This window comes from Oncorhynchus tshawytscha, linkage group LG19 (genome assembly GCF_018296145.1).
Source record: "Oncorhynchus tshawytscha isolate Ot180627B linkage group LG19, Otsh_v2.0, whole genome shotgun sequence".
Classification (NCBI taxonomy): Eukaryota; Metazoa; Chordata; class Actinopteri; order Salmoniformes; family Salmonidae; genus Oncorhynchus; species Oncorhynchus tshawytscha.
In genome coordinates, this window is record NC_056447.1 from 22,192,231 (window position 1) to 22,215,202 (window position 22,972).

A 22,972-nucleotide genomic window follows, 5' to 3' on the forward strand; every position below is an offset into this window, starting at 1 on the left:
CCTACATATGGGTTGAATGTCATGAATGAGTTTCTGCATGATGCACTGCTTCTGTTGATCGCCCTGTAGCCTACTTTGATAGGATGGTGGGTTCAATATTTTGTGGGTTGGTTGGATGATGCTCTGGATGAGTGAGACAGGGGCGGAGCACAGCGGCTGTTGGGATACGCTGCAGTGGAGCCAAAAATCTGGGGAACCAGACTGTCAAACCTAAGGTTATGGTCTATTCTCTCAATAACAATAAGCTTTAAAGATTAATGTATCTCTTCATCATTGTTTACCACGTATGGTCGGTCGGTAGCTGGTCAAACATTTTCAACAAGTTTTCCCCTTTTTTCTCCTTGCAGGTTGATTGCGACACTGGCGTAAGGTTTCCGCCTCCTCTCCTTTCGGCACTGATTGAAATTCATGCAGATCAAAGATCGCTTTCGTTTACTGTTATGGTAACTCGCAGCTGCGGCAGTTGAGTTGGCGTGCAGTGGGGAAGGAAGGAACCCGGCGGGAACAGATAATGGCCTCCGAGCCGGCGGAGTAATGGGATCGGTCGCCTACCGCAGCCATGGCCAGATCAACAAACAGAAGCGCCAAGGATGGAGATTCAAGGGTGTCTGCTCCCACGGACCGGGCAGAGGCGCGGGACCTGAGCGACCCCAGAGAACTGTCTCTTGAAGAAGTGCTGAAATCCTACGAGCAGCCCATAAACGAGGAGCAGGCTTGGGCGATGTGTTATCAATGCTGCAGCTGGTTGAGAGTGCCGCACCCGGCCACTGTGACTGGTGGAGTTTACAGGGTGAAGGACCCGTCCTCTATACTCCTACTCAGGGATGGGACAGTTTCCCCAAAGCAAGAACCAGGTAAGAGAGCTCTGTTAGCGCATCTTATTTATTTATCTAACTTCCTGACTGCCATGTGCTGCACCAAAATACCTTCATCTAAACTGTAGCCTACAATATAATTTATTATCGGCTTTTCAGCTATTGCTCAATGAATTTGATAGGCTATTGATTCCCTATTTGTAGGCTATAATTGCAACATGGTATATTGTTTTGAATGGGCAATTTACAATAAATGCGTCAGTCGCACTCCCTCCCCACACAGGGATGGCTTGGATTGACAATTATTATTACAGTGGAATTCCCCCATGTATCGATTTGTTACAGAAGGTTTAGAGTTTAGACATATTGTGCAGATCTGTTTACCATTCACAAGTGTTTCGGTTAAACTTTAATAATAACCTTTAACCGTTAAAGGATCCTTTTGGATGCCAATAACATACCTGGGTGCACTATGGGCTCAGGGCCCAAAGAAAAACAATAAAAACAGAGTTGCTGGCATATCTAACTGGCCCATGGCATGATAAAATAAAGGGTACAATTGGGAGTGGAAAGAGATAGTAGGCTAGTAGATTACGAAATGTTGCAACATTATTAAGGGCATGGAAATAACACATAAAGTAGAGAACAATATGAAACCAGTTTAGCATTATGTTAATTTTCTATTTCATTTGAAATAGGTTACTTTGTAAGAGGTATTACAAGTAAAATTATGTCACAAGTTGGACAATAATTCATCCAATAGTTTAGGCTATAGATCAGTTTCTGAGACAGAGTTGTATAGGCCCAAATATATAAATACTTTGTCGTTTTTATTATTATTGATCAACGACAAAAGTATATAAAGAACAATGTAAATCACAATTAATAACAGAGACAGTATTGATAGCTCACTACAGCGTCACTGTGGTCATCTTGTCTTGGGAGTTGTTTACTTAGGAGGGGTGTTTCTTGGATGTTTTTGTTTACATTTATGGGACCATTTACAGAAGATAGTCAGTCAATTTAATGGGCTCAACAAAAGGATATTACTGCATATGTATGGTACATGTGTTCTTGCTGATGACCCAATTGTATTGCCTTATTGATGCAGTTGGTCTGTATGGGTAGAGTTGAATACATATGTTGTTCTGAACTTTCATCACACATCACAACCTGTCTGGTCATCACAATTACTTAACCCTGGCAAATGAGTGAGTAATTGAAGTAGGCTACAGGGATGGTTGGTTAAGGGTTAATGTTAGCCTACTAAGGGTGTGTTTTATACTGATTATGAATGAGGTCACCAGAAAGTTGGACCTGGTGAGGTCACTAGTAATCTCACTCTCTCTATATTCTGTCCCCCGCACTCTCTTTTCCCTATAGTTCTCTCTGATATGGTTGTATTTATTTTTTAACTCCCTCTGGTTTTTTTGTACATTTCTTGTCCCCCATATTTCCATGGCAACAGATGACATGGTCCATAATTTGAGTGTGGGGGAAACCACAGGGGCAGCAGAGATAAAACAGTACCAAAATAGATGAAATCTTGAAAACATTGCCTGAAAGAGAAATAAGGCTGTGTTTACACAGGCAGTCCAATTCTCATCTTTTTTTCCACAAATTGGTCTTTGGACCAATCACGTCAGATCTTTTTCAGAGCTTATCTGATTGGCCAATTAGTGAAAAAAATATCAGAATTGGGCTGCCTGTCTAAACGCAGCCAAACTATCATCACCAGACATGCACAAGATGAAAGACTCCATGTTCTCTCAGAGACGCTGTCTGTGTCATTGGTTACATGAACCTGACCAGCCATAATGAAACCTGTCTTATGGTTCAGAAAGGATCTATTACTCTGCTTCTGATGGGCTTGAATAGAAATGTCTTCACCCTCCTGAAAGAGAACAGTACTACCACTTTGTGTCAGGCAGACTCTTTGCCGACGGCACAGATATATTTAGATAGTCTCTGTTTCTCTGGGCCTGGCCCTGCTTTCAGTGCTTTGTTCTGGACAGAAAGAGCAGCACTGACCCCTCACCCAGGCCTCTCCACCAGTCTCCGGTTCTGCAGGGCTGCTGTGCTGAACGTGTAGTTTCAGGCCTCCCAGGTGTCATGAATGACATCTGAGCCCTGCGCTTCCCTGTACACACAGAAAACTGAGCCGCTACTGGCTAGCTGAGTTGTGAATGCAGCACATGAGATATATAGAATGTAATGACTGTGAAATGAAAAATGCGTATTCTAGAGCCATAAAGGGATCAAAGGTGGGAAAATGATGCATCTTGTCTGTATTTTCTTCTGTATATCATATTTTCTATTCATATTTAGACCCAAGAAATGCAAAGTAACCCAACGCTATATTAAGGGAGTTATAACCTTTTTCAGATCTAAGAAGCCAATATTTCTCAGATCAACACAGAATATATTGTATAAAAAATGTGTGAAAATAATGGAGATTTCCAGACCATGTCAGGGAGGAGAGCAGGCATAAAACACTTTGTTGCCAAGGTAATGCAGCTGCATACCTACTTTCTTGTCTTCATAGATGACACAGATGGACCTCCCCTTCCACCAATCACAGAGCGCCAGGTGAGTTTCTGAACCCCTCATCCCCACCCTGTAATATACAACCCACTGTCATAGGTGAATGTCAGTCTTTTCCCTCTTTTATCAACTATAAGCACTCGTCTGCTGTGCCGGTCTTCGTATTTGGAGCTGGCCCTTTTCCCTCCACCTCAAGGTCTCCAGTTGTTCAGTCCTATTTATTTCCTCTATCACTCGCTTCTGTTTCCTCAGCTGGTTCAGTCTCTGGGCGTGGCCATCTACCAGGCCCTAGACTGGGGACTGGATGACAGTGAGGAGCGGGAGCTGAGTCCTCAGCTGGAGCGGCTCATTGAGCGCATGGCAGGAGGAGATCATAGCCTGCAGGCTGACTCCGGCGGTGGCAACGGAACAACAGATGAGGGCTACAGTGGACAGGAGGAAGAGGAAGAGGAGGGAGAAAAAGGGGCTATAAGACCCGTGTGTACATTCAGCCAGGTGATGACGCTGTGCACCTCCAGATTGGCAAACCCTGTTCTTGCTCCGGAGCACTACCAGGCTGTGTGCAGAGCCTTGTTCGTTGAGACTCTTGAGCTGCAAACCTTTCTGATCAAAATCCGAAATGCCAAGGAGGTATGTTCCCGATTTGTCTCTGTATCAAAGATTACAGAGCCGTCATGTGTAAAGCTCTGAAGTAATTGTTAACTGAATAGTTGTGTTATCATCACTGTATTATCATTTCACTGTAGATGCTGAAGAAGATCAATGGAGAGGATCCTCAGGAAGATCAAGCTGAGATCGATGCACTGAAACACACAGACTGGGTGAGATTCAGGGATTGTGTGTGTTGTCTGTGTCACTGTGTGTGTAGGTGAGGATATGTTCTTTCATTGGGTTGATGGGGTGTACGAGGTACATGAGGGCTTATGTGTGAGAATACACTGCCTTCAGAAAGTATTCACACCCCTTGACATTTTCCAAATTTGATTGTTTTACAAAGTGGAATTAAAATGGGTTTATAGCTGTGAGGGTTTCTGGGTAAGTCTCTAAGATCTTTGCATACCTGGATTGTACAATATTTGCCTTTATTATTTTTTTAATTCTTCAAGTTGGTTGTTGATCATTGCTAGACAGCAATTTTCAAGTCTTGTCATAGACTTTCAAGCAGATTTAAGTCAAAATTGCAACTAGACCACGCAGAAACATTCACTGTCATCTTGGTAAGCAAATCCAGTGTAGATTTGGCGTTGTGGTTTAGGATATTGTCCTACTGACAAGGGGAATTTGTCTCCCAGTGTTTGTTGGGATGAAGACTGAAACAGGTTTTCCTCTAGGATTTTTCCTGTGTTTAGCTGTGTTCCGTTTCTTTTTATCCTAAAAAAACTCCTTAGTCCTTTCCGATGACAAGCATACCCTTAACAGCCACCACCATGCTTGAAAATATGAGGTGATACTCAGTGATGTGTTGTGTTGGATTTTCCCCAAACACAATGCCTTGTATTCAGGACAAAAAGTTAATTTCTTTGCCACATTTTTTGCAGTATTACTTAAGTGCCATGTTGCAAACAGAATGCATGTTTTGGAATATTTTTATTCTGTACAAGCTTCTTTTTTTCACTTCTTTTCACTCTGTCATTTAGGTTAGTATTGTGGAGTAACTACAATTGTCACGCCCTGACCATAGAGAGCCTTTTTATTCTCTATTTTGGTTAGGTCGGGGTGTGACTAGGGTGGGTGATCTAGTGCATTTATTTCTATGTTGGCCTGGTATGGTTCCCAATCAGAGGCAGCTGTTTATTGTTGTCTCTGATTGGGGATCATATTTAGGCAGCCATTTCCCCGCTGGGTTTTGTGGGATCATGTTTTTGTGTTGATGCCTGTGAGCTCTACAGAACGTCACGTTTCGTTGCTCTTTATTGTTTTTGTGAGTTTCAATTAATTAAACGTGGAACTCTACGTACACAGCGCTTTTTTCCCCCTTCCTCAACTGCAGCTGAGTTAGGAAGGACGCCTGTATCTTTGTAGTGACTCTGTATTGATAGACCATCCAAAGCCTAATTCATAACTTCACCATGCTCAATGGGATATTCAACGTCTGTTATTTTTGTACTTTTTAAAATGTACATTTATCAATTGCAAGACATTAAAAAACCTCCCTGGTCTTTGTGGTTGAATCTTTGCTTAAAATTCACTGCTCGATTGAGTGACCTTACAGATAATTGTATGTGTGGGGTACAGAGATCATATTAAGAACTATTATTGAACACTGAATGAGTCCATGCAAGTTATTATGTCATTTGTTAAGCACATTGTTACTCCAACACTTATTTAGGCTTGACATAACAAAGGGGTTAAATACTTATTGACCGTAGACATTTCAGCTTTTAAATGTTTTTTTTTTGTGTGAACATTTTCTACAAATACAATTCCACTTTGACATTATGGAGTATTGTGTGTAGATCAGTGACACAATCTCAATTTAATCCATTTTAAATTCAGACTGTAACACAACAAAATATGTAAAAAGTAAAGGGGTATGAATACTTTCTGAAGGCACTGTATATGTGTATTTCAGACTCGTCTCTGGGTCCAGTTGATGAAGGAGCTGAGACAGGGGGTGAAACTGAAGAAGGTGCAGGAGCATGAGTTTGACACACTGCCCACTGAGTTCAGCCTCACTCCCTTTGAGATGCTCATGCAGGATATCCGCACCCGCAAGTTCCAGCTGCGGAAAGTCATGGTGAGCTGGGTTTTGGTACTGATAGATTCTTGATCAATGGATTAGACCGAATTAACACAGAATTATACAACCTATAATTCAACCCATTTTCATGGGAAATTTAGTGATTAATGTATGACAGTAGTTATTTCTCCTGTATGTATCTCCCAGCCCTCACTCATTTTCTCTCTGTAGGAGGATGGTGACATCCCCACACGAGTGAAAAGAAATGCCCATGAGTTTATTTTGGACTTCATCAGGTCTCGCCCTCCACTGAAACCAGTGAGTGTCCCTTCAATTACATTTTATTCTGTTGACTAGGGTGACCACATGTCCCGGATTGTGCGGGACAGTCCTGCATTTTGTCCCTTTTTCCCGCAACCAAACAACCATGTCCTGCATTTTATTAACAAATTCAAACACCATTAATTTGGAAGAAAAAATAACTTCATATGTCCCATATAGTCATGTTGGCTTATGAACAAATGTATATAATAAGGATGTAGTACTGGTGAGGTTAAACACTTCTCCAATTGTTATTGAGATCTGATATTATGTGTAGCGCAAGACGAGACATAGGCAATGTCATAGGCCTATCATAAACCAATCACATTTTTTAAATCCTTTCGGGCTAAATTCCAGCTAAACTTGGAGAGGACTATGGAAGTCCAAAGAGGACATATGAATAAAGAAAAGTTGTCACGCCCTAACAGTAGTTATCTCTGTTTTCTTTATATTTTGGTTAGGTCAGGGTGTGACTAGCGTTTTTGTATTATCTAGGGTTTTTGTATGTCTAGGGTTGTTGTAGGTCTAGGGGTTTTTGTATTTCTATGCTGGCCTGATATGGTTCTCAATCAGAGACAGCTGTTTATCGTTGTCTCTGATTGGGGATCATATTTAGGTAGCCATTTGGTGTTTGTGGGATCTTGTCTATGTGTAGTTGCCTGTCAGCACTCGTTTATATAGCTTCACGTTTCATTTTGTTAGTTTGTTCTGTGTTCATTCTTTAAATAAATAAGAATGTACGTATACCACGCTGCGCCTTGGTCCAATGCTTACGACGAACGTGACACTCGTTATATCGAGATCAAGACTTATTTATCTCAAGATCACAACATAACAAAAGTTGTTTTGTTGACCTCACGAGATAAACTCTATAAATAGGAGTGGACGTATTGATGGTAGATTGACAGCAGTGTCATTGTGGACCAAAGACTCTACAAAGATCTAAGACCATTCATTAGGGCACATCTCTTGTAGGTAGCCATGTGCTAGTGTATAGGCCTGGGCCTTCATATCAAAGCTCTGGCAATGAAAGGCAAACAATGGCATACTGAGGAATTACAAATTACAAACAAACTGCACATGTTACAGTATGTGTCGGGTCAGTAAGCTGATTTTTATAGCTGGATGAATGGTGGAGCTGTCCTTCAGCACCACAACATTTTGCCAACTATTTATGGCTGAAATGACAAATAGACTGTAATATTTAGAAACCTCAACATGTGATTCACTTCACCTGTTTTACTATTTATATTTTTCTGTACTACTTGTTAATTGTTGTTTGTAACTTTGTTTTTGCTGCTATTGACAGGCCAACCTCCCTATTAAAGATATTAAAATAAATCTATAATGGTAGACTAGTAAACTTTCGTTAACTTTCATTGGTAGTCTGCAACCACAGTTGTGGTAACTTTTCTTGCACTGAACATTCCAGATTCAATCCGTTTAAAATAGTAGTGCAACTGTACTTTTACATCTTTAAAATGGTATTGTATTGGAGCCAAAACTGGAAGCCATCTGTAACTGACAGACATAATGCAAATTCTACCTGGGTTAATCCTTAATCAAAATAAAAATGGACGTGCTGATCCACCATGGGCTCTGCCTCCCCAGCCATACTGTCAATCTATCATCAATAAGTCCACTCCTATTTATAGTTGATCTGGTGATCTCAACAACAAAAAATGTTTATGTCCCAATCACAAGAAATGTATTTTGTGATGTCAAAATGAGGGATTTTAAATTGTTTTATTCATATGTCAGCTCTGGACTTCCATGATTGAATCAGAATACAGGAAGGCTATAAAGTTTGTTAACACTGCTCTAATGTGCTCACAAAACAGTAACTCAATGCAGATTTGGACGTTTCGCCGTAAAACGTGAAGAATTCTAATTTTCGAGAAAGTGATGATGGCCTATTTTGAAAATGAGGTATGCCTAACTTGGTGTTTGAGGGTGTGTGTATATGCCCACACAGTATGGCAGAAATTGCAATTGGAGGATGCATTTTATGCATATTCTATAATGATATTCAATAGGCTACATCTGTCGATCCAAATTTAAGAAATGATGATGTCATTAGCACTACACCATGAGCGGTGGGTGACAAAAAAAGGCTACACTGTGCCGCGAAATCATCGCGCATTTGAGTATTTTAAATGCGATCACCCTTCTGTTGATGTGACTGCACTGTGCCAGTACCTTGTGCATAGACTGGTCAGTGAGACACAGTCTGAGACTGGGTCCTGTGTGTCTGTGTTTGTTTCTCCTGTGTTCTCAGTCTACCTGTGTGTTGTGTTGTGTTGCATGCTAGGCGTCAGAGCGCAACCTGCCCCCTCCTCCTCAGGAGCAGCAGTCCCTTCACGAGCGCGTCCTCGCTGAAATCAAACAGGAGCGCAAACTGAAGCCTGTGGACTCACCCGGCTCCAAGAGATGTATGGGCATCACTGACAGTGCATTAACACTTAGAACTATATGGGTTGTTCTTCAATTATGGTGGCATTTTGGAAAAAATGTACTTCAGTTTTATAGATTTTTTAAATTGAAATATATTCCCATTCTAAATCAACTAATATGGTAGCTTAATTACTTTTTTTTACCATTATGATAACATTGTGCCTCCAGTAGGAGTAGTAACACTCCAGTAGGAGTAGTAACACTTCAGTGGGACTAGTAACACTCCAGTAGGAGTAGTAACACTCCAGGGGGAGTAGTAACACTCCAGATTAGTAACACTCCAGTCGGACTAGTAACACTCCAGATTAGTAACACTCCAGGGGGAGTAGTAACACTCCAGGGGGAGTAGTAACACTCCAGATTAGTAACACTCCAGATTAGTAACACTCCAGTCGGACTAGTAACACTCCAGATTAGTAACACTCCAGTAGGACTAGTAACACTCCAGGGGGAGTAGTAACACTCCAGTAGGAGTAGTAACACTCCAGTAGGAGTAGTAACACTCCAGTAGGAGTAGTAACACTCCAGGGGGAGTAGTAACACTCCAGGGGGAGTAGTAACACTCCAGTAGGAGTAGTAACACTCCAGGGGGAGTAGTAACACTCCAGTAGGAACACTCCAGTAGGAGTAGTAACACTCCAGGAGGATTAGTAACACTCCAGGGGGAGTAGTAACACTCCAGGAGGAGTAGTAACACTCCAGTAGGAGTAGTAACACTTCAGTAGGAGTAGTAACACTCCAGTAGGAACACTCCAGTAGGAGTAGTAACACTCCAGGAGGAGTAGTAACACTCCAGTAGGAACACTGCAGTAGGAGTAGTAACACCCCAGATTAGTAACACTCCAGGAGTAGTAGTAACACTCCAGGGGGAGTAGCAACACTCCAGGGGGAGTAGTAACACTCCAGATTAGTAACACTCCAGGGGGAGTAGTAACACTCCAGATTAGTAACACTCCAGGAGTAGTAGTAACACTCCAGAGCAGTAACACTCCAGCAGGAGTAGTAACACTCCAGGAGGAGTAGTAACACTCCAGGAGAAGTAGTAACACTCCAGGAGTAGTAGTAGTAGTAACACTCCAGGAGTAGTAGTAACACTCCAGGAGGAGTAGTAACACTCCAGGAGTAGTTGTAACACTCCAGGAGAAGTAGTAACACTCCAGGAGTAGTAGTAACACTCCAGGAGGAGTAGTAACACTCCAGGAGGAGTAATAACACTCCAGGAGGAGTAGTAACACTCCAGGAGAAGTAGTAACACTCCAGGAGTAGTAGTAACACTCCAGGAGTAGTAGTAACACTCCAGGAGGAGTAGTAACACTCCAGGAGGAGTAGTAACACTCCAGGAGTAGTTGTAACACTCCAGGAGAAGTAGTAACACTCCCGGAGTAGTAGTAACACTCCAGGAGGAGTAATAACACCAAGGTCATCAATCCTTTAAAAAATATATAATCTAATTTTATTGGTCACGTACACGTGTTTAGCAGATGTTATTGAGGGTGTAGCGAAATGCTTTTTATATATATTTTTTTCTTTAAAAAAACTAACCTATGGAGTTGTTTTAAGATGTTCATACCACGAATTTGACCTTTACTACTATAGCCCATAGAAACGCATTGAATAACACATTCATAAATGGCAGAAAGGACAGTCAAAAAATAAATCATGAGGAATAAAGTATTGAAGTGTTTTTAAGAAAGCTCAGGAAATAGTTTTTTTGGACACGTTTAACTCCTTATTTTTGTTTTCATGAGGAGAGCGATTTTTGAGATTTCTCATGGTGGTCTGACAAACACCGCTGTAATTCGGCCACCTTCCACCGCAGATGTGGATGTGGTGGATTGAGACACAGCCCAGGCAAAAGAAAGATATATTCATCTTAAACTGACAGATTTTGATTGGGATTTTTCAAATTATGTTACTTAGATTGATGCAGGGGTGCATCAATACCCTCTTAATGATTTGAAACAATGCATAAACATAAAGTCTGGCAGTATAAAGGATTTGCATTATGTTTTATCATTGATAACAGATCAATATAAAACAAAAACATGTATGATGTGTAACTGGTAAGTGTCTTCACTGATATTTTCATCAAATCAAATCAAATCAAATTTATTTATGTAGCCCTTCGTACATCAGCTGATATCTCAAAGTGCTGTACAGAAACCCAGCCTAAAACCCCAAACAGCAAGCAATGCAGGTGTAGAAGCACGGTGGCTAGGAAAAACTCCCTAGAAAGGCCAAAACCTAGGAAGAAACCTAGAGAGGAACCAGGCTATGTGGGGTGGCCAGTCCTCTTCTGGCTGTGCCAGGTGGAGATTATAACAGAACATGGCCAAGATGTTCAAATGTTCATAAATGACCAGCATGGTCGAATAATAATAAGGCAGAACAGTTGAAACTGGAGCAGCAGCACAGTCAGGTGGAAGTTGAAACTGGAGCAGCAGCATCGCCAGGTGGACTGGGGACAGCAAGGAGTCATCATGTCAGGTAGTCCTGGGGCATGGTCCTAGGGCTCAGGTCAGTTGAAACTGGAACAGCAGCATGGCCAGGTGGACTGGGGACAGCAAGGAGTCATCATGTCAGGTAGTCCTGGGGCATGGTCCTAGGGCTCAGGTCCTCCGAGAGAGAGAAAGAAAGAGAGAAGGAGAGAATTAGAGAACGCACACTTAGATTCACACAGGACACCGAATAGGACAGGAGAAGTACTCCAGATATAACAAACTGACCCCAGCCCTCCGACACATAAACTACTGCAGCATAAATACTGGAGGCTGAGACAGGAGGGGTCAGGAGACACTGTGGCCCCATCCGAGGACACCCCGGACAGGGCCAAACAGGAAGGATATAACCCCACCCACTTTGCCAAAGCACAGCCCCCACACCACTAGAGGGATATCTTCAACCACCAACTTACCATCCTGAGACAAGGCTGAGTATAGCCCACAAAAATCTCCGCCACGGCACAACCCAAGGGGGGGGCGCCAACCCAGACAGGATGACCACAACAGTGAATCAACCCACTCAGGTGACGCACCCCCTCCAGGGACGGCATGAGAGAGCCCCAGTAAGCCAGTGACCCAGCCCCTGTAATAGGGTTAGAGGCAGAGAATCCCAGTGGAAAGAGGGGAACCGGCCAGGCAGAGACAACAAGGGCGGTTCGTTGCTCCAGAGCCTTTCCGTTCACCTTCCCACTCCTGGGCCAGACTACACTCAATCATATGACCCACTGAAGAGATGAGTCTTCAGTAAAGACTTAAAGGTTGAGACCGAGTTTGCGTCTCTGACATGGGTAGGCAGACCGTTCCATAAAAATGGAGCTCTATAGGAGAAAGCCCTGCCTCCAGCTGTTTGCTTAGAAATTCTAGGGACAATTAGGAGGCCTGCGTCTTGTGACCGTAGCGTACGTGTAGGTATGTACGGCAGGACCAAATCAGAGAGATAGGTAGGAGCAAGCCCATGTAATGCTTTGTAGGTTAGCAGTAAAACCTTGAAATCAGCCCTTGCTTTGACAGGAAGCCAGTGTAGAGAGGCTAGCACTGGAGTAATATGATCAAATTTTTGGTTCTAGTCAGGATTCTAGCAGCCGTATTTAGCACTAACTGAAGTTTATTTAGTGCTTTATCTGGGTAGCCGGAAAATAGAGCATTGCAGTAGTCTAACCTAGAAGTGACAAAAGCATGGATTAATTTTTCTGCATCATTTTTGGACAGAAAATTTCTGATTTTTGCAATGTTACGTAGATGGAAAAAAGATGTCCTTGAAATGGTCTTGATATGTTCTTCAAAAGAGAGATCAGGGATCACTGATATTTTCATCCTTACCCAGTCTGTAATACCTACATGTTTCAAGCAGACCACCATAGTCCCTGTGCCCAAGAACACCAGGGTAACCTTTTTAAATGACTACGCCCCGTAGTACTCACATCTGTAGCCATGAAATGCTTTGAAAGCCATGGAATTCCTTTTAACAGAGTCCCACTCGGCCTATGTCACAACTCTCCTTCCATGGCAATAGATAACAGTAAAACTCCAGCCAGCATGTTTAAAAAGGTAAAAGTGACACCAAATCTCCCAGCTCACATCAACACCATCATCCCAGACACCCTGGACCAGCTCTTTGCATATTGTCCCAACAGATCCACAGATGATGCAATCTCTATTGCAGTCCACACTGCCCTCTCCCACCTGGACAGAAGGAACACCTACAGTGGGGCAAAAAAGTATTTAGTCAGCCACCAATTGTGCAAGTTATCACACTTAAAAAGATGAGAGATGCCTGTAATTTTCATCATAGGTACACTTCAACTATGACAGACAAAATGAGAAGAAAAAAATCCAGAAAATCACATTGTAAGATTTTTAATGAATTTAAACTGTGGGAGCAATTATTAAGAAATGGAAGACATACAAGACCATTGATAATCTCCCTCGATTTGGGGCTCCACGCAAGATCTCACCCCGTGGAGTCAAAATGATCACAAGAAAGGTGGGCAAAAATCCCAGAACCACACGGGGGGACCTAGTGAAGGACCTGCAGAGAGCTGGGACCAAAGTAACAAAGCCTACCATCAGTAACACTACGCCGCCAGGGACTCAAATCCTGCAGTGCCAGACGTGTCCCCCCGCATAAGCCAGTACATGTCCAGGCCCATCTGAAGTTTGCTAGAGAGCATTTGGATGATCCAGAAGATTGGGAGAATGTCATATAGTCAGATGAAACCAAAATATAACTTTTTTTAGCAACTGCTTGGCATCCGACCACAAGGCACTACAAAGGGTAGTGTGTATGGCCCAGTACATCACTGGGGCCGAGCTCTCTGCCATCCAGGACCTCTATACGAGGCAGTGTCAGAGGAAGGTCCTAAAAATTATCAAAGACTCCAGCCACCCTATTCATAGACTGTTTTCTCTGCTACCACACTGCAAGAGGTTCCGATGCACCAAGTCTGGAATCAACAGGACCCTGAACAGCTTATACCCCATGCCATAAGACTGTGAACATAATTAGTTAAATAGTTAACCACAGGAGGCTGGTGGCACCTTAATTTGGGAGGATGAGCTTGTGGTAATGGCTGGATCAGAATAAGTAGAAGGGTATCAAAAACATCAAACACATGGTTTGATGCCATTCCATTTGCTCCGTTCTAGCCATTATTATGAGCTGTCCTCCCCTCAGCAGCCCCCACTGTAGTTAACCAAATAGCTACCAGGACTATCTGCATTAAACCCTTTATGCACAAACTATTTGTTTTACTCATCACATATGTTGCTGCTACTGTTTATTATCTATCCTGTTGCCTAGGCACTTTATTCCTTTTATATGTACATAACTACAGTGAGGGAAAAAAGTATTTGATCCCCTGCTGATTTTGTACGTTTGCCCACTGACAAAGAAATGATCAGTCTATAACTTTAATGGTAGGTTTATTTGAACAGTGAGAAACAGAATAACAACAAAAAAATCCAGAAAATCACGTCAAAAATGTTATAAATTGATTTGCATTTTAATGAGGGAAATAAGTATTTGACCCCCTCTCAATCAGAATGATTTCTGGCTCCCAGGTGTCTTTTATAGAGGTAATGAGCTGAGATTAGGAGCACACTCTTAAAGGCAGTGCTCCTAATCTCAGTTTGTTACCTGTATAAAAGACACCTGTACACAGAAGCAATCAATCAGATTCCAAACTCTCCACCATGGCCAAGACCAAAGAGCTTTCCAAGGATGGGCTACAAGACCATCGCCAAGCAGCTTGGTGAGAAGGTGACAACAGTTGGTGCGATTATTCGCAAATGGAAGAAACACAAAAGAACTGCCAATCTCCCTCGGCCTGGGGCTCCATGCAAGATCTCACCTCGTGGAGTTGCAATGATCATGAGAACGGTGAGGAATCAGCCCAGAACTACACGGGAGGATCTTGTCAATGATCTCAAGTCAGCTAGGACCATAGTCACCAAGAAAACAATTGGTAACACACTACGCCGTGAAGGACTGAAATCCTGCAGCGCCCGCAAAGTCCCCCTGCTTAAGAAAGCACATATACATGCCCGTCTAAAGTTTACCAATGAACGTCTGAATGATTCAGAGGACAACTGGGTGAAAGTGTTGTGGTCAGATACGACTAAAATGGAGCTCTTTGGCATCAACTCAACTCGCCGTGTTTGGAGGAGGAGGAATGCTGCCTATGACCCCAAGAACACCATCCCCACCGTCAAACATGGAGGTGGAAACATTATGCTTTTTGGGGGTGTTTTTCTGCTAAGGGGACAGGACAACTTCACCGCCTCAAAGGGACGATGGACGGTGCCCTCAGCCAGGGCATTGAAAATGGGTCGTGGATGGGTATTACAGTATGACAATGACCCAAAACACACGATCAAGGCAACAAAGGAGTGGCTCAAGAAGAAGCACATTGAGGTCATTGGAGTGGCCTAGCCAGTCACCAGACCTTAATCCCATAGAACATTTGTGGAGGGAGCTGAAGGTTTGAGTTGCCAAACGTCACTCTGGAAACCTTAATGACTTGGAGAAGATCTGCAAAGAGGAGTGGGACAAAATCCCTCCTGAGATGTGTGCAAACCTGGTAACCACTACAAGAAACTACAAGAAACGTCTGACATCTGTGATTGCCAAAAAGGGTTTTGCCACCAAGTACTAAGTCATGTTTTGCAGAGGGGTCAAATACTTATTTTCCTCATTATTATTTATTTATCTATTTTCTTTCTCTCTGCATTGTTGGAAAGGGCCCATAAGTATAAATAAAATTTGATTGGACTATTTGTCCTTTAAGTGTTTTTCATGGTTGCAAATACCACTGCGATTCAAGAACGACCCATACACGTAGCATCTACCTAGCGTGGCATGTATTCTAAATGTGTTTGAGAGTTGCGTTTGTGTGTTGTGTTTCATTCCCCAGCGTTTGGCTCCTTGCCCTGTCTGGCACCCAACTTCCCGTGTGATTTCAAATCTACTTCCTGCATTGACCTGTCAGTCTCAGAGCTTAGGTCCCGCCCCCCATCTCATCCTCGTGTTCTGCTCAAAGCTCCTACTCTTCAGGAGATGGAGGAGATGAGTATTTTGGAGGTGAGAGGAAAGAGAGAAGATAACTACAACACCATCTACCAATTAAGCCTCTCACACAAGATGTTCCATTTCCTCCTCCTCCTGTCTTGTTGTTGCTGCAGGATGAGGAGTCTCCAGGAGAGCTCTGCCGGGCTGAGAGTTTTCCCACATCCATGAAACGGGACCGCTCCTTCTCTGAACATGACCTGGCTGAGCTCAGGGGGGACATTCTCCCCTCACTGTCCGAATCCGCCCATCTGGGAAGGGCTGTGTTGTGGAGGGGGGAGAGACCACGGTCACACACGCTCTCAGGGGCTGGGCCACCCCACACGCACAGAGGTCAGTATGCTCACTGAGCCTCCTTTCACTGCAGACAGTTTCAGGTCTTGGTCAACAGAGGGAGACATTTACTGTATTCATGTGATACTGTAGCTCCAGTCATTAAGCTAATTACTGTAATCAGTTTATGAAACAGATATTTTGGTATTTTTGTCATGTCAAATATTTATTTATGTTGAAAAGCAAGCCTGACAAAAAAATAATATAATTGCAAATAAAACACATTGGTGTAAACTGTTAAAAAATGTTAAATAAATAAATAAAATGCAATAGAGTTTGTTTTAGGGCTTCATGATGGTTATAATAAACTTATAAAGCTGTACAGATAAGAACTAGATCCATAAAATGCTAGGAGGAAAACAGCTAATGGGTTTGATTGATTTCTTACGCCCCTTGATTGGTGAGATGAGGGAGATGTGTTGACCATAGTTAGTTAGTAAGTAAGTTCTCCATCTCCTTACACAAGCCTTAGCCAGAATGGAGGCCCTTACCCCCAATCTATCCCCTTAACTCTCAACTTTCCAATCTCAGGGCGGACTCTGTAACCACAAGCCGACCGAGTTGGTTTTGACCTGGTTTTGACCATAGTAGGAGAGAACAAAAACAAATGGGGGTTCAGTGAGTTGTCGCCACTCTTTTAGGGGAATGTCAGCCCCTTCTCATCACAGACTTGTCCAAAATGTAGTGATGAGCAGCTGATTTACATTAGCCTACATTTAGCCTGCTGTTGTTTTCTAGTTGTTTGGTCCTTGGTCTAACTGTAAGACTTGGCTGTGGTTAAACCCCATAGGAGTCTACAGCCATGTCACAGGGTTAGTCCTCGCTCCTGCTTCCTTTACATTTAGCATGGGCACTTATTTAGTCTTAGAGGTTACATCACATACAAAGTCTTACTACTAATACCTAGCCTAATTTTGATTTACTCTGACCCCAATTTAGTTCCCCTCTTGAATGTCAAAAAAGGATCTGCTGTGATCTTCTTGCAAGTGTTCCTGCATGCGTTATATTCCACCAAAAACAAACAGATAAAAACACTAGATGTCACCACTCATTTATTTCATTGACAGCTCATTTTTAGCCTACAGCTTTAAATGTTCAGAGCTCTGACTCAATAGAAGATCATCATGGACTGTGATTCAAAGCTTTCTTCCTATTCGTCCTGTGACTGTCTGTCTGTCTGTCTGTCTGTCTGTCTCCCCTTCCCTCTCTTCATCTGTCTCCCTCCCTCCCTCCCTCTTCCTGTGCCAGGCTGGGTGCCCCTCTCCCCTGCCCGTATCTCTCTCAGCTCAGTGGATGAGACCACAGAAGGGGCAGAGACTGGCTCCAGCTCTCGGGGTGGCTATAAACCCAAGTGGATGGTGAGTGGCCCATTGTCTTTGATCACCTCTCCACACTGCTTCCCCTGGGTGCTCCACTTCAACCTGACCTGACTAATCTATGCAATCTCCTATCTACCTACTCAACCCCTCTCTATATCCCTGTGAAGGAGGAATTCAGTCACCCAGTGGAGAGTCTTGCCTTAACAGTCGATGAGGTCATCAATGTGCGTCGTGTGCTGGTGAAAGCAGAGATGGAGAAGTACCTCCAGAACAAGGAACTGTATTACAATCTGAGGAGAGGCAAGGTACAGGCAGTTACATCATATTCTTTCATATTGTTCTCTCAAAGCCTTATGAGCGAGGTTTTATTGATTGTATATGTATGTGTGTCCCAGGTGTGCTGTTGCTGCAGAACTAAATTCCCCCTCTTTTCCTGGCCATCCACCTGCCTGCTCTGTAAAAGGTCAGTAAACACTACACAGTATGTAGTGTTGCATTAGTACATGCGCCTTTTGAAATAACACCATATTCAATTCATTTAAACTTGGTCAAGAAAAACAAGAATAATGTTGCTTTTTCACATACCATTGTGGGTTTGATTGAATAGCGCCATATGTTTTGTTGGCAGTGTAATTCAGGGGATTCTTAGCTCTGTCCCTGTGGTTCTCTCTCATTCAGGTCTGTCTGTGGATCCTGCAGTGCAAAGGTATCCTACAGCCCCTTCCTCTTTGACAGTGTAAATGCAAATTCATGTTTTTGGAATGTGTCATGTTTTCACAGTTCTTTCTGCTAATGTGGTTTGTATTCAATATACAGTATATATCTTTAGACGAGCAAAATATGTTCTGTGGTGGCTCATAATATTATTCTGTGCTTTTAATCATGTCAATTATTTTAATTTGTACCTCAGTCATCAGACCATTTGGATTTGTGTTTCTGTGCTAAATAGGTTTTAGGTCTGGGCTGTTGTAGTTTGTCGTGTGAGATTGTGGTTTGTCTTTGCTGTGTTGTTCTGTTTTGTAAGTTCATGGTTCTGAATATATACTGAACAAAAATGTAAACGCAACAATTTCAATGGTTTTACTGAGTTACATTTCATATAAGGAAGTCAGTCAAATTAAATAAATAAATTAGGCCCTAATATATGGACTTCACATGATGCAGTCATGGGTGGGCCTCGGAGGGCATAGGTCCACCCACTGGGAAGCCAGGCCCAGCCAATCAGAATGAGTTTTTCCCCACAAAAGGGCTTTATTACAAACAGAAATACTCCTCAGTTTCATCAGATGTCCGGGTGGCTGGTCTAAGACGATCCCGCAGGTGAAGAAGCCGGATGTAGAAGTACTGAGCTGGTGTGGTTACATATGGTCTGCGGTTGTGAGGCCAGTTGGACGTACTGCCAAATTTTCTAAAACAACGTTGGAGGCAGTTTATGGTAGAGAAATTAATATTAAATTATCTGGCAACAGCTCTGGTGGACATTCCTGCAGTCAGCATGCCAATTGGACACTCCCACTTGAGACATTTGTGGCATTGTGTTGTGTGACAAAACTGCACATTTTAGTGGACTTTTATTGTCCCCGGCACAAGGTGCACTTGTGTAATGATCATGCTATTTATTCAGCTTCTTGATATACCATACCTGTCAGGTGGATGGATTTTCTTGGCAAAGGAGAAATGCTCACTAACGGAGGAGAAATGCTCACTAATGCTCACTAACCAATTTGTGCACAACATTTCAGAGAAATAAGCTTTTTGTGATATAGAACATTTCTTGGTTATTTTAATCCAGCTCATGAAACATGGGACCAACACTTTACATGTTGTGTTTATTTTTTTGTTCAGTATAGTTTGTGATTGTGCTTTGAGGTTCTGTTGAGGTTGATGTTTAGTGACATTGTTTCTCCCTCATTCTCGCAGCTCTGTCTTCTCATATTTCCTAATCTTATTAAGTCTGCCATTTCCTCTTCACTTTCTCCTGCAGATATATGATCTCTCTCAGTTCTTCAAACATCCTACTCCTCTTCCTCTTCCTCCTCACCCATGCCCATTTTAACTATCTATTTTCCCTCACCCTCTGCCACAGATGAAGATTCCGTCCAAGAAGATGGCCCACATCCCAGTCTACACTGTGGGCTTTCACAGCAGCCCAAAGAGCCATGGTCGCAAGAGTGAGGTTTACAAGTGAGTCTTGTTTACCTGTACAGTATATATTTCAGTCTATTTGAGTTACTTCATGGCCACTGAACTGGATCTCTTTACCTCAGCAGAGGACGTCTTTGCTCACCCCAGCCAATAGTAACTCACATGCTTAATCCAATCACTTGCCATCCTCTAGATCTCTCAGCATTTGTTATGTAACTCCTCCATTTCACTCAGATCTCTAAGTAGCCATTATGTAATATTTACCCATCTGATTACTCCGCAGTCCGTCTTTAATGTCCCCCTTTAGGCCATTATAGATGGGTAGGGCCTAGAGTTGTTCCAAACCATGTGCCCTGACTGGGAAAAACTCCAGGCCAATGCGACCTGATCAGAGTGTTCCTGGTCATGTTATATACTCAGAGCACTCCACTGAAGGGTTATAACACCTGTCTCCCTCTCCACAGATCTTTGCGTACTCTCTCCCGCCGGTCTGTGGAGGAGGAGTTCCCCCACCTGTACGCCCATGGCTGCAGCCTGCGGGATGTCTGTGTGGACTGCACCAAGTTTGTGGCTGATGTCATCTCGTCCAGTCGCAAGAGCCTGGACATCCTCAACAACACTCCCAAGAGGGAGAGTGCTACGCCCAAGACACACCCCCAACCTCATGCGTCACCACATCCGCCCACCTTGAAGAGGAAGAACAAGTGAATAGATCGACTGTTGGTTTTTCCTGCGCCTCCTTAACAGGGTTGCACCTGTGCTGCACGACAAGCCTACTCAAATACCCCACCATTCCCCCTAACCTGCAAGTATCCCCTCCTCCTGCTGAAGTACTTGTTAAGGGTTGTTCCTCCCCCACTCCACTGTGGAGGTTCATAGGAGGATATGGCCTAGGAACAACAATAAGTCTGCCTCATCACAGCAGTGATTACTACACTCACTGGTCTGATGCACAGCTGAAACTGAGAGAGAGGACGTAAGGGAGAAGTGGAGGGCAAGCAGAGAAGGGAGGCAAAACAGAGGGAGGAGGAAATAGGTGAGAGAGGAAGAGGTAAGGATGATTGGAAAAAGGAGATATATCTACTGTAGGAGCCAAGAGTTTGGTTTAGGCTAAACATTTAGCTCCCTAGTTGCCTTGTTGTAGTTGTGAAACACCAAAATAACACATTTTAACTGTAAACGCACCTTGCCATGACACACCTTCTTAGAACACTGGATTTTTTTTCTGGAATTTTAAAATAACACTATGGCAAGCTCAATAGAAGATATATTTCACTATGACAATAGTTGTTGGAATGTGCTAGGATTGTCTGTGGTCCAACTTAATGATGCATGGTGACATTGTCTGTACGACTGTTTGAATGTAACCGGGTCTGAGAGGACTAGTAAAGGTCAGTTCTGGGTAAAAGAGATCCTGAAAGAGACCATTCCTATTGGCACCACACGGGACTGGACCCCAGCCGTCTATCTCTGCTGCTTCAGAATGACATTTAAGCCCCCTCTCTCACCCTCGATGGTCCTGTGAGATCTGCTCTAATTTTCTAAACACTAAGTAAACCTCAACTGCAATAAATCTAATGTAACCATGAAGTACTATGTCTACAGTGTGGATCTGTCCATCCTTCCATAGAAGGCTAAGTAAGCATTATACTGTATATTTCTATATAACTGTTGAAGCCTAGTTTTCCTGTTGACCGTGAGTGACCATGTGAAGATCTTAAGCTTTGTTAGATAGGGTAAAAGGTCAGAGAAATTCTTCACTAATAGCATGCGCTAGCCTACATGTTAAAACACTATGATCGTTCATTAAACTTTTAGATACACCTATACAGTGGGGCAAAAAAGTATTTAGTCAGCCACCAATTGTGCAAGGTCTCCCACTTAAAAAGATGAGAGAGGCCTGTAATTTTCATCATAGGTACACTTCAACTATGACAGACAAAATGAGAAAAAAAATCCAGAAAATCACATTGTAGGATTTTTAATGAATTTATTTGCAAATTATGGTGGAAAATAAGTATTTGGTCAATAACAAAAGTTTATCTCAATACTTTGTTATATACCCTTTGTTGGCAATGACAGAGGTCAAATGTTTTCTGTAAGTCTTCACAAGGTTTTCACACACTGTTGCTGGTATTTTGGCCCGTTCCTCCATGCAGATCTCCTCTAGAGCAGTGATGTTTTGGGGCTGTTGCTGGGCAACATGGACTTTCAACTCCCTCCAAAGATTTTCTAATGGGTTGATATCTGGAAACTGGCTAGGCCACTCCAGGACCTTGAAATGCTTCTTACGAAGCCACTCCTTCGTTGCCCGGGATCATTGTCATGCTGAAAGACCCAGCCACGTTTCATCTTCAATGCCCTTGCTGATGGAAGGAGGTTTTCACTCAAAATCTTACGATACATGGCCCCATTCGTTCTTTCCTTTACACGGATCAGTCGTCCTTGTCCCTTTCCAGAAAAACAGCCCCAAAGCATGATGTTTCCACCCCCATGCCTCACAGTAGGTATGGTGTTCTTTGGATGCAACTCAGCATTCTTTGTCCTCCAAACACGACGAGTTGAGTTTTTACCAAAAAGTTATATTTTGGTTTCATCTGACCATATGACATTCTCCCAATCTTCTTCTGGATAATCCAAATGCTCTCTAGCAAACTTCAGACGGGCCTGGACATGTACTGGCTTAAGCAGAGGGACACGTCTGGCACTGCAGGATTTGAGTCCCTGGCGGCGTAGTGTGTTACTGATGGTAGGCTTTGTTACTTTGGTCCCAGCTCTCTGCAGGTCATTCACTTGGTTCCCCCGTGTGATTCTGGGATTTTTTATCACCGTTCTTGTGATCATTTTGACCCCACGGGGTGAGATCTTGGGTGGAGCCCCAGATCGAGGGATTTCCCACAGTTGATTTCTTCAAACCAAGCTGCTTACCTATTGCAGATTCTTAGCCTGTTGTCTTCCTAGCCTGGTGCAGGTCTACAATTGTGTTTCTGGTGTCCTTTGACAGCTCTTTGGTCTTGGCCATAGTGGAGTTTGGAGTGTGACTGTTTGAGGTTGTGGACAGGTGTCTTTTATACTGATAACAAGTTCAAAAAGGTGCCATTAATACAGGTAATGAGTGGAGGACAGAGGAGCCTCTTAAAGAAGAAGTTACAGGTCTGTGAGAGCCAGAAATCTTGCTTGTTTGTAGGTGACCAAATACTTATTTTCCACCATAATTTGCAAACAAATTCATTAATAATCCTACAATGTGATTTTCTGGATTTTTTTTCTCATTTTGTCTGTCATAGTTGAAGTGT

General features: G+C 42.9%; 1 protein-coding gene across 1 annotated transcript; it reads left to right on the forward strand.

Annotated features, from left to right (window-relative positions):
- Nucleotides 1-27: 27 nt before the first annotated feature.
- LOC112218468 (protein spire homolog 2) lies at nucleotides 28-21,269 on the forward strand. Its single transcript, XM_024379293.2, has 16 exons — nucleotides 28-215; nucleotides 348-854; nucleotides 3,361-3,404; nucleotides 3,612-3,989; nucleotides 4,106-4,180; nucleotides 5,932-6,096; nucleotides 6,271-6,357; nucleotides 8,672-8,792; nucleotides 15,728-15,894; nucleotides 15,996-16,212; nucleotides 17,461-17,570; nucleotides 17,699-17,836; nucleotides 17,927-17,994; nucleotides 18,210-18,237; nucleotides 19,618-19,715; nucleotides 20,141-21,269. The coding sequence occupies exons 2-16, from the start codon at nucleotides 560-562 to the stop codon at nucleotides 20,382-20,384; spliced, it is 2,235 nt and encodes a 744-aa protein (XP_024235061.1). The 5' UTR covers nucleotides 28-215; nucleotides 348-559; the 3' UTR covers nucleotides 20,385-21,269.
- The last annotated feature ends 1,703 nt before the right edge of the window (nucleotides 21,270-22,972 follow it).

Coding starts and splice junctions, on each gene's coding strand:
- LOC112218468 (XM_024379293.2), top strand. CDS start 560: ATGGCCAGATCAACAAACAGAAGCGCCAAGGATGGAGATTCAAGGGTG. Junction 6,097..6,270: donor TCCAGCTGCGGAAAGTCATG/GTGAGCTGGGTT, acceptor TTCTCTCTGTAG/GAGGATGGTGACATCCCCAC. Junction 17,995..18,209: donor ACCTGCCTGCTCTGTAAAAG/GTCAGTAAACAC, acceptor TCTCTCATTCAG/GTCTGTCTGTGGATCCTGCA.